General features: G+C 49.7%; 1 protein-coding gene across 3 annotated transcripts in view; it reads left to right on the top strand.

Annotated features, from left to right (window-relative positions):
- The window catches only part of OTOF (otoferlin), a 90,443-nt gene that overhangs the window by 15,802 nt on the left and 58,889 nt on the right, over window positions 1-15,752 (top strand). For all 3 annotated transcript variants that reach the window (XM_081592807.1, XM_081592805.1, XM_081592806.1), the window contains exons 2-3: window positions 332-390; window positions 12,497-12,585. In XM_081592807.1, coding sequence (XP_081448933.1) covers window positions 332-390; window positions 12,497-12,585 — 148 coding nt within the window. The remainder of the gene's footprint in view (window positions 1-331; window positions 391-12,496; window positions 12,586-15,752) is intronic.

Below are 15,752 nucleotides of genomic sequence, written 5' to 3'. Positions count from 1 at the left end.
AGTTATAGAAGTGAAGCACAGTCACTGAAAATGTCAAACTCAAGTGGTAACAGTAAAAAAAAAAAATCAAAGCATGATGTTTTCAATATCTTCTCACTTCCCCTGCCCACTGATAACCACTTTTAATGGTTTGAGATCTTTGAAAGTGAAAGTGAAGTCGCTCAGTCGTCTCTGACTCTTTGCGACCCCATGGACTGTAGCCTACCAGGCTCCTCGGTCCATGGGATTTTCTTTGCCCATTCACAAATAAAAGAACAGTGTTTGGGGTTTTTTAAATAAACAATTTGCTGTCCAAGGAGGGCTAACTATAATTTCCTCTTTTCCCCACCAGGGCAGTCCTTCTACTCCCGGGTCCTGGAGAGCTGTGAGGATGTGGCTGACTTCGATGAGGTAGGAAGCCCTTGGGACAGCACAAGTCCCGGCCCAGAGGGGAGCCAGCATGTCCCTGCTTCCTGGGTGCGCACTGGGCCCACACTGTGGGGTTGGGGTGGGTGGAGGAGCGGCCTGTCCAGATCTCCTTGCTTCCTGGGAGGAGGCAATGATGGGAGCTGTGGAGGCACCTTCCTGTCCCCTCCACCCAGACCTCTCTCAGGGACCTCTGTACAGGAGAGCCCCGGGTGAAGTGACTGGCTCAGAGAAGGGCCAGTAGGTCCATTCAACTGGCCTAGAGCGGTTTCCCTTCCCATGTTCCCTGGGCATATGGAAGCCCTCGCTAACTGACCTGGATTCCCACAAATACAGTCTCACCCAGACCTCACCCCTTCCTTTCCAAGAGTTAGTGGACTATTTCTCCCGCTGTGCCTTCCCAGGAAGTTTTTTTGTACTTTGGAACCTGGGTCGGGAAGATCCCTTGGAGAAGGGATAGGATACCCACTCCAGTATTCTTGAGCTTCCCTGGTGGCTCAGACAGTAAAGAATCCACTTATAATGCAGGAGACCTGGGTTCGATCCCTGGGGTGGGAAGATCCCCTGGAGGAGGGCATGGCAACCCACTCCAATATTCTTGCCTGGAGAATCCCTATGGACAGAGGAGCCTGGTGGGCTACAGCCCATTGGGTCATGAAGAGTCAGACATGACTGAGTGACTGAGCACAGCACATAGTTATTTCCCTCTTTTTATTCCATATTTCATATATTTATGTCTTCTCTCTGTTTTTTTTTTTTGGTCAGAAAGAAAGAAAATCTCTCGCTAAAGATTTGTTTATCTTATTAATCTTTGTAAGGAACCAGCTTTTAGCTTCATTAATCTTCCCTGTTGTTGTTCTCCATTTCATTGATTTCTGCCCGTTTCTTAATTATTTCCCTTTTGTCTATTTATTTTATTCTACTCTGTGGCTCTTCTTCTAACTTCTTGAGTGCTAAGCCTTTATTTTTAACTTTTATTGTTCCTTAATAAATGTATTTAAATTTTGCTCTATGTACAGTTTTAACTGTATTCTATAAACATTTACATATAATATTTTCATTATTACTCAGTTTTAAATATTTCTTACATTCCTTTTGATTTTCTTTTTAAACCCAAGAGTTATACAACAATATGTTGTTAGTTTCCAAATATATTTATGAAATTATAGCTCCTTATTTTATTCACTTCTAGTTTTATTGCATTATGATCAAAGAACAGAGTCTGTATGATATTGATCCTTTGGAATTTACTGAGACTTTTCTTATGGCCTTAATTTGTGGTCATCAATGTTCCTTCTGTTTAAAAGGAATTTGTCCAGTGTGGGGTTCTATCTGTAACTCAGTATAAGCTTGAGTTTATATTGTATAAGCTCAAGCTTATTATTAATATTATTCAATTTTTCAGAGGTCCTGGTTATTTTTCTCTGCTTGATCTGTCAATTTCAATAATGATGTAATAAAATCTACTGCTATAATTATTGATTTATACATTTCTCCCTGCAGTTCTACCAGTTGTTGCTTGATGTGTTTTGAAACTTAACAATTGCCTGTTACATTCATTATGGCTGTATCATCTTGCTTATTTTTCCTTCTATCAATATTTAAAGTCCTTCTATGTCTTTTATGTTGTTTTTGCATTAATTTCCATTTTATCAGATATTCAAGTTTTTATTTCAGCCATTTTGTTTAGTTTGCCTGGTATATCTTTTTCAATCATTTTAATTTCTTAGTATGTATTATTTCATGCTCTTATTTTCAGTAATACTATGTTTTTAAAGTCAAATATGTCTTAAGGCATATATTATTAGATTTTATTTTTTTCTCCAGTATGAGAATCTCTATGATTTAATTGATTAGTTTAACCCATTTACCTCTGAAATTGCTATTACTATAAGGCTTATTTCTACCACCATCTTATTTTATATTTTTCCGTTAACTGTACTTTCTGTTTCTTGTTTTCCCCTACTTTCTAGCTTTCAATTGGATAAATGGAGTTTGTCTTATTAGTTGAATAGCTATGCATTCTGTTTTTGTTTTCAAGGTAGTCACCCTTCCATACTCATATTTATGTAATCCTACTGAGTGCTCAAACAAATAAGTAATTATAATTTCTCTTAATGTGACAAGTCCCTTAATACTCCCTCATGCTTCTTTGATTTTCCCACCTCAGCCCACATCCTCATGCTGTTATTGTCTAGATTAGAATTTTAATTCTAGTTTCTTATGATTGTGTGTTCTCTTTTTCCTTTATTTGTCCTAGCCGTCTTTGTTCTTTTGGAAAGCAATAGTCTTTACCATGATACTTGATCACCTTACCTCTCATATCTCTTGAAGCATCTCTTGGAATTGTTTTTCTTGTTTGAGTACCTCCTCCAAAAGCATTTTTAATTTGAATCTTTATGTAGCAAACTTTCTAAAGCTATATAAATCTGAGAATGTATTTCTTATTTCTTCAAATTTGAATGAGAATTTCACTAGATATGAAATTCTAAGCTTGAAGTTCTTTCCTTCACAAATTCAAAAATATCATTCCCTATTACTGGTGGGAAATCCAATGGTCACTGATTCTTGTCCATTTGTGGGTGATCTTTTCTTTCTCTGTGGAAAATAAAATACAATTCATTTATCTTTGATGTTCTTAAGTTTTATTATAATGTGTCCAATTGTGGATTTCCTGATATTTCCTGTTGTGCACTATTTTGTGAGCTCTTTCAAATCTAAGGCCTTTCAGCTTTCACTTATCATAGAAAATTCCATCTCCATTATTTTTTTCAAACATTCAGTTTTTATAGCGTCCTTGCCTCTTCAGTTCCTATGATCAGATGTCAGTACTACTTCTAGCTCCATTTCTTAGCTTTTCTGTTTTGCTGTTGTTGTTCAGTCATCCTTTCCTGTTGTCTTCTGAGGGAGCTCTTCAAATGGATCTCCCAGTTTACTAATGTGTTCTTTTTCTTATGACTCCTTGAACTTGTTTCATATTGCTGATACCTATTTTTATAGACCATTCATTCTAATGATGCTGCTCCAGTGGTACAGTTCAGTGTGTTGTCTTTCTTTTAGAGAAGAGATACTCTGCCCTTCTCTCTACTTTGCTCTGTTTGAGCTGCCTTGGTATCAACTACCCTGTCTGGTAATGAGTACTGAGCAGCCATCAGAGGCTGCTGTGTCAGTCTCTAGGGGCTGAAGGGCAGGGGAGAGCACCAGCGGGGCCCAGTCACCACAGAAACAGAGTCAGGGTCTCATCTCTAAGCCTTAAAGGAGAGACATGGTTGACAGAAGGCAGGTAAGATTTTTTGACAAACTAGCTCTGGGGGTTCAATGAAAGGAGGTGTGAGGCAGCTGGTCTATCAACAGCTATTTGTATTAAACCTCATCCCAGTAGGGTTTATGTCACAATTTTATCAGTCAAGGAGCAAGCAGCCATTGTCCCAAAGTAATGCCAGGGAGTGATAAGAACAGAACTTGCGAAGATTTCCTCCAACCTGCTCTCCCATGGCTGCTTCTGTCCCCCCTCCCTTCCACCTAACTCATGTATCAGCTCCACAGCCTTTGATCTCCCTGGGCTTCTCCCATCTGCTTGTCTGTCTGTCACTTCCTAGAATCCATATTTCCCTCTTGCCTCTCTAGTTCCTACAGGGTTGACTTTGGGGTGAGAAGCAGCCATCCTAAGTCACCATCTAGGCGCAAAGCAGAAGCTCTGCTTGACCCCAGAAGAACTTACCCCAGCTTTCCTGGGCCTTGCTGCTCACGTCTGACTCTGTTTGGGCCGGGCAAGGCCTTGTGGCAGCCTGTTCCCTTTGAAACTAGCGTTTAGCTAAGCAGACTCCAGGTCTGCTTGGAGAGCTGCTGTCTCGTCCTCACTCTGGGCCCATCCCACAAGGTACAGCTGTGTCCATAGGCCCAGAGCTGTCGGCACAGGGAGCACGGACTCAACCTCACAACCTGGGCTCAAGCCACCCAGGACCATCACAGCACCCAAGCTGTACCACCCCCAGTGAGAGTTCTGTCCTTGCCTTCTCGGCCTCCTGGCTGTGTGACTTCCAGCCTCACTTTCTAAGCCTCAGCGACTACATTTGTCAAATGGAGCTGATAATGAGTATGAAGTCTCTCTGTAAAGCCATGATCAAAATAAGGGATTATTCCCTGGTGGCTCAGATGGTACAGAATCTGCTTGTAGTGTGGGAGACCCAGGTTCAATCCCTGGGTCAGGAAGATCTGGAGAAGGGAATAGCAACCCACTCCAGTATTCTTCCCTGGAAAAACGCATGGAAGAAGAGCCTGGCGGGCTACCGTCCATGGGGGTCACAAAGAGTCAGACATAACTGAGCAACTAACACACACACACACACACACAAGCCTGGTTTCTCGGGCTCAGACAAGTCCCACCGTATGACCCCCCATTCCTTCCCCTCACCCCCTCCTCAGGCAGAGCCGTAAGGAGGAGAGCCTGGTTGGGTTAGGATGCAGGCAGCTGGCTCCATCTCTCAGCTCTGCTTCCCTGGGCCTCTGCCCCACCCCCCACCCCTGTCAGCTGGGCAGAGCCTGTGACTCCCTCCTTCTCACCAAATCTCCCAGGGGACATGTCCACCCAGGCCTCCAGCCTGTGAGCAACCTGATGCCCCGTCTAAGGACACTGTCACTCTTTTCCATTAACTGTACCCTAGGACACCTGAGCCCTGGGTATACATGACATTCCAAGTTAATCACCATGTCCTTCCTCCTCCCAGTGCTGCCCAGCACGGGGCCAGGGAAGGGGGAGTCAGTCCTGCTGCCCTGAGCACAGGACCACGTTCTGAGCACCTGGTGTGTGGGGGTCCAGGTAGAGATGCCCCCCAAAGAGAGAAGCAGATGCAAGAGCACATACAGATCCCTGCAGAAACCCGGGCACTGGGAGCCTCCAGGCCAGTGTGGAGACACCAGGAAGGGTTGGAAGCCAGGGAGTTATGAGTGAAAGCATGTGCCTGGATCAGATAGCAGCCTCGAGGTAGGGAGAAGTGGTTCTCACCTGGGGAAATTTACATCCACCCATGGGTTGACAGAGAAGCTGCCAGTTATCACAGTGGGGAACCCATGGCACTTGGTGGAATGGGGCATGGATGCTAAGTGACCTGCAGGGCCCAGGCCCCCCCACACGACAGGGACTTGCCCATCACTTCCCTGGTGGGCAGCCCCATGGGAAGATCACAGCAGCAGTTTCCCATAGCAGCACCACACTGTGTCCTTAGCAAAGCCTCATCCATCCAGTCTCCACAGCAACCCAGGGGTGAGGAAACTCAGGCTCAGAGAGTATGTCTCCTTTCCAAGGTGACAGCTGTAAGTGGCAACAACAGGGTTCTAAATCCAGGCTTAGATGAGATACTAAGCCCCCTCTGAATGCAGAGTAGAAAGGTGCTTGGCCCACCCTCCATCGCCCCTGCAAGGCCTTGCTGGGGTCTCTCCACAGCCCTGCCTCCATTTCTCCTTCTAAGAAGCAGTTCGCAGCCTGGCTGCCACTGGTCAGCAGGGCACACACAGAGCAGGGGAGGCTACCCTCCCACCTCCTGCTCAGGCAGAGCCCAGAGATCTCTCCAAATAGCCTGGACTGCACCCACACTTGGACCTGTCTCCCCATCCTGGAATGGACAAGTCCTAGACTCTCCTGGCTGATTCCTGAAAGAACTGGCCTGTCAGTGGTTCCAGAAAAAGCTTGAGAAAGGAAACCTCAGCTGCCCCTTGCAAAACCTCCAAAGGCCTCTTGGCTTCCCAGGAACTCCTTTTTCTCACTCTGATTGTGCCCAGGGCTTTCGGGAACCAGTTCGGTGAGGTATAATCACATTGGCCTGGGAGTCATGAGCCCTGGACTTGATAAACTGAGATCTTAGGCTGGCCACTCAACCTCTCTAAGGCTCAGATTCCCCTTCAGAAAAATAGGAGCAGACTCCTTGCTCTCTCTGCCTTACAGAAGTGTGGCATGGCTGAAAATGAAATGAAAGACGTGAAGCCAGATGTCCCTCCCTCCTCTACTCAGAAAAGGATGAGAGGGCCCGCAGCAGGCGGGGCTGACGAGCCTGAGTTGGGGGACTGGGGGCTGCCAGAAAGACAATGCCCTGTGCAACAATGGTGGAAACAGAGCCTGCACTTGGTGTCCCCTTTCCCAAAGGCTGGAACCTGAGATCCTACATTTAACCTACAACCATGGAGAAGCTAGAGAGAGAGGGACAGAGAGAGACAGCCTTTGTGCCAGGCCAGCAGAGTAAAGGCCCCGGGGTGGAGGGTGGGAGGGGGAGGGGAATGGCCACCCCCAGCCTACTTCTAGCCATCTTGTTTTGGCCTTGACCAGGCTCTCTAAGGACCAGACCTCCTAGGAGAGGCCAGAATGACAATAGTACTTATAGGAATAAGAGCCCCGCTGTGATGTACTGAGCACTTGGTAGCCGGCAGGCCAGGCTGAGAGCTCACACAAGCCTTATATCTCACTACAATGCAGTGAGTGGGTGTTTCCCCAGGCAATGTGTAGCACACGAGGATTTGAATCCAAGTCTAATTCCAGAGCCAGTGGCCACTTGCAAAGTGGACAAGGCTCAACCCTGGCCTCAAAGGGCTCAGTCCAGTGGGGAGATGGACCTAAAGAAAAAAGATACAGTGTGAGCCTTCTGACGGAGAAGGCAATGGCAACCCAGTCCAGTACTCTTGCCTGGAAAATCCCATGCACGGAGGAGCCTGGTAGGCTGCAGTCCATGGGGTCGCGAAAAGTCGGACACGACTGAGTGACTTCACTTTCACTTTTCACTTTCATGCATTGGAGAAGGAAATGACAACCCACTCCAGTGTTCTTGCCTGGAGAATCCCAGGGATGGCAGAGCCTGGTGGGCTGCCGTCTATAGGGTCGCACAGAGTTGGACATGACTGAAGCAACTTATCAGAGCCTTCTGAGCCCAGAGAAGGAGAGGTCATCAGCCTGGGGGGTGGAGAGTCAGATCGCATCTTCCCACTTTGCTTGTACCTGGAAGACATGGGCTGTGAGCAACATGGGTCAGGAACACACCTGTCTGGTCCATTACTGGCCTGGCACAGGGTTCAGGGAAATGTTGCTGAGTTAAAGAATGAACAAAAGAATGACCCCAACTTGAGACTTGGGTCTTTAACTTCCCAAGTTAAAGAGGTCTCTTTACATCGCACCCTACAGCTTTGCAACACATCCTAATATCCTCCCCCTAAAAAATCTAGAGGACTGTCCCATTAAGGACACTGCCTTGCTGATTTAGGATGGTTTCAAACTTACTTGATGAAGCCCAGGATAACCCAGGTCATTCTCCAGCCCACATCAGGGAAACCTTTCCGTGGAGTCCTAGATCACTGGAACTGATAGAATGCAGAACTCTACTGCCCTGGCCATCACCTGCCAGGTCACGGCCAAGCCTAGAGCAGGTGAACTGGGTCACAGTTCCACACTCCAGACAGAGGTCCTCTTTCCTTGTGTGTGCACGCATGCTAAGTCACTTCAGTGTCCAACTCTTTGTGACCCTATGGACTGTAGCCCACCAGGCTCCTCAATCCATGGAATTTTCCAGGCAAGAATACTGGAGTGAGTTGCCATGCCTTTCTCTGGGGGATCTTCCTGACCCAGGGATCAGACCTACATCTCTTTTGTCTCCTGCATTGTCAGGTAGGTTCTTTATCACTAGTTCTCTTTCCTCCTCCCCACCCATCCCTAATGCTTACCACCTTACTTCTGTCAATGTTCCCATCACAGGCTGCAATTTCAGGTCTGTGTCTATTTTCAGAACTACTCAGGAGCTCCCAAGAGACATCCCTGCTTCCCCACACAGAGCCCAGCACAGAGGAGGTGTTTAGGAAACATAGAAGGTACTCAGCAAACATTGCCCCTGCGTGAGGCTTGCTGGCTCATGACAACTGGAGTGGTAGTGTTTGGCTCAGCGACTACCTGGAGAGTTTGGAGGCTGACATGAAGTGAGACCTTAGATGATGTGTGGGCTCCCTTGGCTGAGTCACTAGGCCATTGATTTCAAGGCATCTCCAGAGTTAGAAGGTACAACCCTCCAAGGCTGTGGCTGCAGGAAGAGAAGCATGTTGGTGCTCCCTCAGGCTGGAGAGAGGCTCTGTCCCCAGCAGACCCCTGCAGTCCCTGCAGTGTCCGTCCCCAGGATGCCAGGCCTTATCTCGGCTCCTGGAAGGAACAGCAGCACAGTAAAAGTCACTGTAATGAGGTGCCGTGTTGATTAGGGTTCTGGGCCAATGCCTCACCAGCCTCACAGGAACCCCCAGAAGCAGTCCTGGGACGTCACCCTCACTCTCCAGAGGAAGAGGAGGAGGTGTGGAGAGCGGAACTAGCCTGGCCATACCCTCAGGCCAGCAAGGACAGCCCTGCAGTCAAGGCAGCCGTGTGAGGCCTATTTGTTGAGCGCCCTCCATGTGGCAGGCTGAGTGCAGAGAGACTGCAGGGAGCCCTGTGGCCTCTGCTCAGGCCCTTAACTGCTAAGCGGGACAGTCACGGTATCCCAGGAATTCTGGGGACCATGGGAAGGGAGAGGGCTGGTGTGTGGAGTACAAGGCCCAGGCATGGAGCCAGCTCTGCCACTGATGACAGACCTCCCCAACGTGAGGCTGCCTCCTAGAGAGAGGCACAGATAGCATGGGGGACTGTCACAGTCAGTGGGGGCTGCGTAACAAACCACCCCAACGCTCCCTGACTCAAATAATCCACATTTTCACATTTCTCAGGCTTCTGTGGGTTGTCAGGGCTCAGTGGAGACTCCTTTTTAGAAATGCTAAATGTGTTCCCTCAGCTGAAGAATTCCTGAAAGGGTGTCCTGGTGGGCGTCCTCTGGAGTCTCACCTCCCGTCAGGGCTCCCCAAGGCACCTCTCTGACCCTCACTGACTCCCCTCCTCTTTGCTCAGCAAACGGGTCCATGACGGTGGCCTGCTTTTCTCTGTCGGCCCTGGTAACCCAGTAAACTGCACCCTGACCACGAGGCAAGCCAGTGCCTGGAATGGGCAAGTGGAGGCCACAAGCTCTGTCCCCCTCTGGCCCCTTTTTTTTTTTAATGACTTCCTGTTTCCCAGTTCCTCTGTGTGTGTGCTGTGTATGCTTAGTTGCTCAGTCGAGTCCAACTCTTTGGACCCAATGGACTTACAGCCCTTGAGGTTCCTCTGTTCATGGGATTCTCCAGGTAAAAATACTGGAGCTGGTAGCCATTCCCATCTCTTTGTATTCACCACATCACTCTTCAACACCCCCTTTCACAGTTCCTTTTTCTCCCACACCTTCTCTCCTACCGGTGCCAAAATCCAACGCACAGACCCTTAGGTGGCTCAAACACCCATTCCCCTTTGTTCTAAGAAAACCAAAACGTTGGTGCCCCCCACCAGGCCCTCTCCTCCCTGCACCGTGGCTAATGATTAGGCCTTTGCCGTGCTGGCTTATTTCTCTGCAGCCCAATAACATCAACTTCATTAAGAAAACCACACCCTTGACTGAGCTGGAAGCCTCCAGATGCAGGAGCAAAGCAGTTTAATAGACCTGCGGGTGGCCAGGTTGCCTCCCAGCCTCCCCTCTCCACTCCTCTTCCTTCTGTGTCCAAGACCCCCAAAGTCCTCCCCACACCCCTCTCAGAGCCCTCTCCCTCCCCACCCCCGTCCCCACCCCCGTCCCCTCCCTTCTCTGCTTCTTCCTCCCTCATCTGCCCTCTCCAACTGACCATGGGGGTGTCAGGGGTTCTCCCTGGGCCTTGGCCAGCCCTGGAGAGAGAGGACATGAAAGCTGTGACAGGCCCTGCCCACACTGGGCGGTGACCTGCCAGGCTGGCCCGGTCCCCTCCACCAGCCCTTGAGTCCCCAGTGGAGAATGAAAAGCAGCTCTGAAGCAGGAAGCTTGCGGGGTAGGCCCTCAGGAGCCTCCCCCAGCACTTGCTGGGCCACTAACAATAGAGTCCTGTTACTTCTCTGAGCCCTCGTTCCTCTGGCTATAGAATGGAGAATGCATGACCAGCCTCTTGGGTGGTTGTGATGACTCATGAATTAATGCATCTAAAGCATTCAGACCCACAAAATGAAAAGTTCTCTACAAATTGTTACTATTACTATTGTTATTCTTTTTTTTTAATTAGTTTATTTTCTATTTTTTAACTTTACAATATTGTATTTGTTTTGCCATACATTGTTATTCTTTTTTACTAGCCTTTGTGCATTCTGAATGTCGTGGGTTATAAAGATGAAACTTAAGTCACTGCTTTCCACCTGCTCCTGTCAAATCCCCCTTGATACCATCCTTCAGTGACACCTTGAGCAGACCTCAGAGCTTTCTGGTCATTTTGTTATTTAAATCCAGTCCAGAAGTATTTACTACTCCACCCTGGCTCCCTGTTTTCGTCTGGTCTTCTTTCCCTCAGGCTTACAGCTCAAGACGTGGAGTGGGCCAGGAACGACTGCTCTGGCCTCCACCTCCTCCCCCTACTCCAGCGGGAGGGCAGAGGAGCGTGACCTGATCTGATTCTTGGTCTCTGCTGTGAACGTGGCCCCTCCGGGTGGTGTGGCAACTTCTCTGCGTGCCACGTGCTCAGTCGCTTCAGTCTTGTTCGACTCTGTACAACCCCATGGACTGTAGCCCTCCAGGCTCCTCTGTCCATAGGAGTCTTCAGGCAAGAATACTGGAGTGGGTTGTCGTGCCCTCCTCCAGGGGATCTTCCTGACCTAGGGATCAAACAAGCATCTCCAGTGTCTCCTGGATTGCAGGCGGATTCTTTACTGTTGAGCCACTGGGAAAGTCTGACAGCTTCTCTAGTGAGCTCCAATCAGCTCTGGAAGCCTCTGGACACGTGGTAGGCCTGCTGTCTACCAGGTGGACAGGTTCTAGGGGTGGATTTCCAACCTAGGACACCTGGCTCCACCCCACCCCCAGCTCCTGCCCCGGCCTCATGGGAGTCAAGTACCCCTCCCCCAAGCAGGCCACTGTGGGTGAAGGGTCCACGGGCCAATTGACCCTGCCTTCCTTTCGCAGCACCTATTTGACCCACAGAGCATAAGCCACATAGTCAACACACCCAGCAGTGGCACACCAGGCTCCTGCACAGCCGCTGTCCTTGCCCCCAGGTGCTGCATGGGTCTCCTGAGAGGCTGAGCGAACAGGCCAGCCAGTCTGCTGCCAAGGGCAGAGGTCACTGGGAACTCGCATGCTAGGCTCCCCTTCTGGCGCTACCTCCCTCTCTGAGTTGTTCTCCCGGGGAAGTGCCACAAAACACTGTGCCTGGGATAAGACACTCCAGCTTTCCCTTCCCCCATCTTCTTTTACAAGTCAAGAAGAGGAAGACTGGAGTGATGGTTGGGGTAGCCCGCCTTTGAGGCAGCCCTAGGGAAGTGCCTGGCTCTGCCTATTAGTGAGTGGAGTGCTTTTTAATTTTTGGCATTTGTTTGGGGCTCTCGTTGCCATTTCTAGGGCATCAGGGGAAAAAATCCCACTGAACTTCCTGTTCATCACTGTGATTCAATAATTAAGTCAAGACACAAGTGGTGAGGGCAAATTTAGAAATGATGAGTGGATACCAGCTGTCCCCTCTTTGTGGGCCTGACCCTGATCACACCAATGTGCTAAAATCTGTCCCTGAAGTTAACATTGCCGGGGGAGAGGGGGTGTGACCTGAATGGGGGAGCCTGGGACCTCCCACTCAAGGCAGGATCAGAACCATCTTGACAGGAGAGAGCTAAAGGCTTACAACTTCCCTTGGCACACAGCAGAAGCCAAACTCACAGCCCACCCTGGTTGCCTCACCCATCCACGAGCGCACCCAGGAGCTGGGAGACAGTGGAAGGAGCTTCAGGCTGAGTCAGAAGCCCTGGTTGGCTCTAGGTTCTCTCACTGACCACAGGACCTTGGGAATATTGTTGGACTTTATGAGCATCATCTTTGACGAAGGACTGGGCAGTAGAACCCATGTTGCAAGGTGGTGTTGGAATTAAATGAGATTCCAGGTGTGAGGTTGGTCCCTGTGAAGCACGGGCTGATGCGAGGGGCCATCTTATCAGCGGCCCCCTCACACTCCCCTCACCCCTCCCTGTCATTTCCACCCAAAGCCACAGCTGTCCCTCTCTCCCCAGACCTTCCGGTGGCCGGTGGCCAGCAGCATCGATAGCAATGAGATGCTTGAGATTCAGATCTTCAACTACAGCAAAGTCTTCAGCAACAAGTAAGTGTGGAGTGAGACAGGCAGGGCCCTGAGGGGTGGGACTGGGGGAGAGGGGCCTTCCCTGCTCCTTGGACTGCCCTCTCCTTTGAGTTTAAAGGAGGACCCGCATCCTGGCCTGGATTAACCTTCAAAGACCCCCCTCTCTGCTCCCTCATGTTGTCCTCAGAGCCCCCCAGTCCTCTCACAGCTTCCTGTCCCCTTAAGTCTTCCTCCTTCCTCCATGCTGGGCAACAGTTACCTGCCAGAGAAGGTAATGATATCCTCCAACAGACCATCTACCTGTAACCCTGAGAATGAGCTTGTCACACCTGCAGAGAACTAGAAGCTCAACGACAGTTTGGTTCAACGGTTTAGTAGTCAGGCAAGCCTACTCTCAGATCCCAGATCAGTTATCTACTGTGTGACCCTGGGCTGGTTGCATAACCTCTCTGAGTTCAATGTATGCATGTGTAAAGAGGCTAAGTACTTACTTCAAAGGGAAGCTGTGAGAATCAAGTGAGATAGATGTTCATTCATTCATCCAATCCCCATGTTTACTAAGTGCCTACTGTGTGTCAGGCACAAACTAAGTGCTGAGCGTGGCAAGTTCTTTACCACTACCACCACTTGGGAAGCTTAAGAATACTGAAATACTGGAATGAGTTGCCATGCTCTCCTCCAGGGGATCTTCCTGACCCAGGGATCGAACCCACGTCTCATGTCTCCTGCATTGGCTAAATTTAGTACATGTTAGTTCCTGTCTTGGATTCAAAAGCCAAATGCTCTTATACAAGCTAGAGAGAGTCACGGTTGAGCCACACAACATGTCCGAAAAGTCAAGGGAGGATTATTCACTGAGAGCTCACTATGACTCAACAGTGAGAGAAGACTACAAATGAAAGAAAACCTGACCTAATCCTAGGTCGTATTAATAGAAGTAGAGCCGTCTGAGCAGGAGAGATGAGGGGCGAGGGTTCCACTATTCCCCATGCTGATTGCAGAGAACATGAATAGGCACTGCCTTGTGGTTCCCCGGGGGAAAGCACTTTAAATCTTGCTTCATGACAAGGGGCTGAGAGCCTAGAGGAGAAGATCGCAGAAGACATGTTCATCCATCCATCCTTTGTCCATCCTTTCAGTCAGTCATCAAACATTCACTGAGAAACACTTTGTACCAGCCAGACACTGTGCTAGTCATTGGAGGTGCTAAGATGTGGGGTTAAGACATCACACCTGCCCCCCAGGAAGGTTTTCTGCCATGTGAAAGAGGAAGGATGTGTGCTTAGAAGCAGGACGAGGACCAGGCTGCACTGCCAGATGACAGATCTGAGAGCTCTCCAACCAATGAGCTGTCTCAGGGAGAGGGCTAGCAGAGAGTGGACCATGATGCTGTAGAAGGAATTTCTGAGTCAGGAAGGGCGGAACTGCATGGATCCAAGGTTTCTGTAGTTTTCATCAGAACCCCGCGAGGTCTCAGCTGAGTACCTGGAGTGGGCATTCCAGGATGGCTGGCTCAGAGCATTCCATTATTCAGGCAGCTGCCTCTGACACTCACAAGAAAGTTCGTGAGACACTCTACCAGGGCCCCTAAAGTAAAGCAGGATCTTCTTCCCTGGGATGAGAGACCGGGTGACCTGTGAGGACAGGAGAAACAGGAACATGCACAATAAGGTGGATGTGGGGGAGGAAGCAGAAATCAAGGACCGGTAGGGGCTCTGGGCCCCCCAGCAGGATCCACAGTAGATGGCAGAGCACCGGGGAGGTTTAGAGCTCAGTCGAAGCAACCCTCACTGTGCAAATGGGGAAACTGAGCCTCAGAGAGGAGACCGAGGCCACAGGGATAGACAGCAGTGGAGGGAGTACTAGGATGCTGGTCTTCCTCCTCCTCTCCTGATCCTCAGACTCCCAGAAACTAGGCTATGTGAGCAGTGATGGTGGAAACCAAGGACATGGAAGAGACTGCTAAGTCATCTAAACAAAAGCTTCTAGATCAGTCCCTGAAATGCTGGAAGCCCTTGAAAACATGAAAACTCCTGCTATAAACAAATCAGAAGTATTTGATTGTTTAGGAAATTGAATCCTAACAAAGAATACGCTGGAATACAAGGCTTCGATGAGTTGTTCTAAAAAGCCAGCAAGAGGGGAGACAGCAGGGGGAGTGCCTACTCTGATTCTCCTTTCTCTCTCCATGTCTTCCTTGTCCCCACCTAAGAAAAGGCAGGAAACCCCCACAGGAGAGGCATGGGCCTGGTAGAAGAGAGTCTTGCCATTCCTTTGAATGCCTGGAGAAGCTCCAGGGAGCTGTTGGCAGCAGAGCTGGGGTGGGGAGGAGTGGTGGTCTTGTGGACAGCATAGAACCCACCCTGAGACAGGCCACCTCTGAGAGTCAGAGAGGAAGGGCGGGTACTTGGAGTCAGGTGGGACTCAGTCTCCCACCCTGGAGTCTGGGCTCTATTTCCTGAGCCAAAGAAAAGGCCCCTCTGGCGTGTGCCCTCTGTCCCTACTGTGGTCCAGCTCCCTCTGATGAGGAAGCCAAGCCTCTGGGGAGCCTCTGGGCAGAGCAACCAGCAAAGCCACACCCACAGCTTGGGACAGTGGCCCGCAACCAGCAGACCCCCATTACTCTGTGGAATGACTGAATGAATGAATGTCCCTTTGGTCAGGAGGAGATAGCGTACAGGGTGGGAGCATCTAGGAGCCCAAATCCAAGTGGTCCTTCTTCTCTGAAGAACTCAAGGTGCTCCAGGAACCCAGTCACCTGACTGGTGCATTTGGGGAAACTCAGGTAAAGGAGGCTGGTGTGAGATTTAGAACCTGTGGGTCTGATCCCACCACCCATCACAAAGAAGGGGACTTGCTCTAGAAGCAGAGGGCAGTTTAGGAGCTGGCCCCTCACCCAGCGGTTGTAGGGGTTGTGGAGAAGAGGAGACATGGATGGAAGAAAGAAAGTGTCCTTGTTAGAGGCCAGGAGATTCTGGGTCTGCTCTGTCCACCTTGAATGAGGTCCTGTTTTGAGAGCCTTGGGCTTCCCTATGAGGACTCAGTGAGTGTTGGATCCGGGAGATCTTGTACGACCCCCTCTGCCTGTTCAGAGCCCTGTGAGGAGGGGTAGCCTGACCCAGGCACCAGCCTCCTGGGACTCCTGAATAATTCAGGAGACAGGAGAGCAGTGGAGGCCCAGCCAGGCC

This window comes from Giraffa tippelskirchi, chromosome 4, assembly GCF_054371585.1.
Source record: "Giraffa tippelskirchi isolate mGirTip1 chromosome 4, T2T-mGirTip1v1.2.pri, whole genome shotgun sequence".
NCBI lineage: Eukaryota > Metazoa > Chordata > Mammalia > Artiodactyla > Giraffidae > Giraffa > Giraffa tippelskirchi.
Note: the sequence above shows the minus strand (reverse complement) of the source record. Positions and strands in the feature narration are given on the sequence as shown.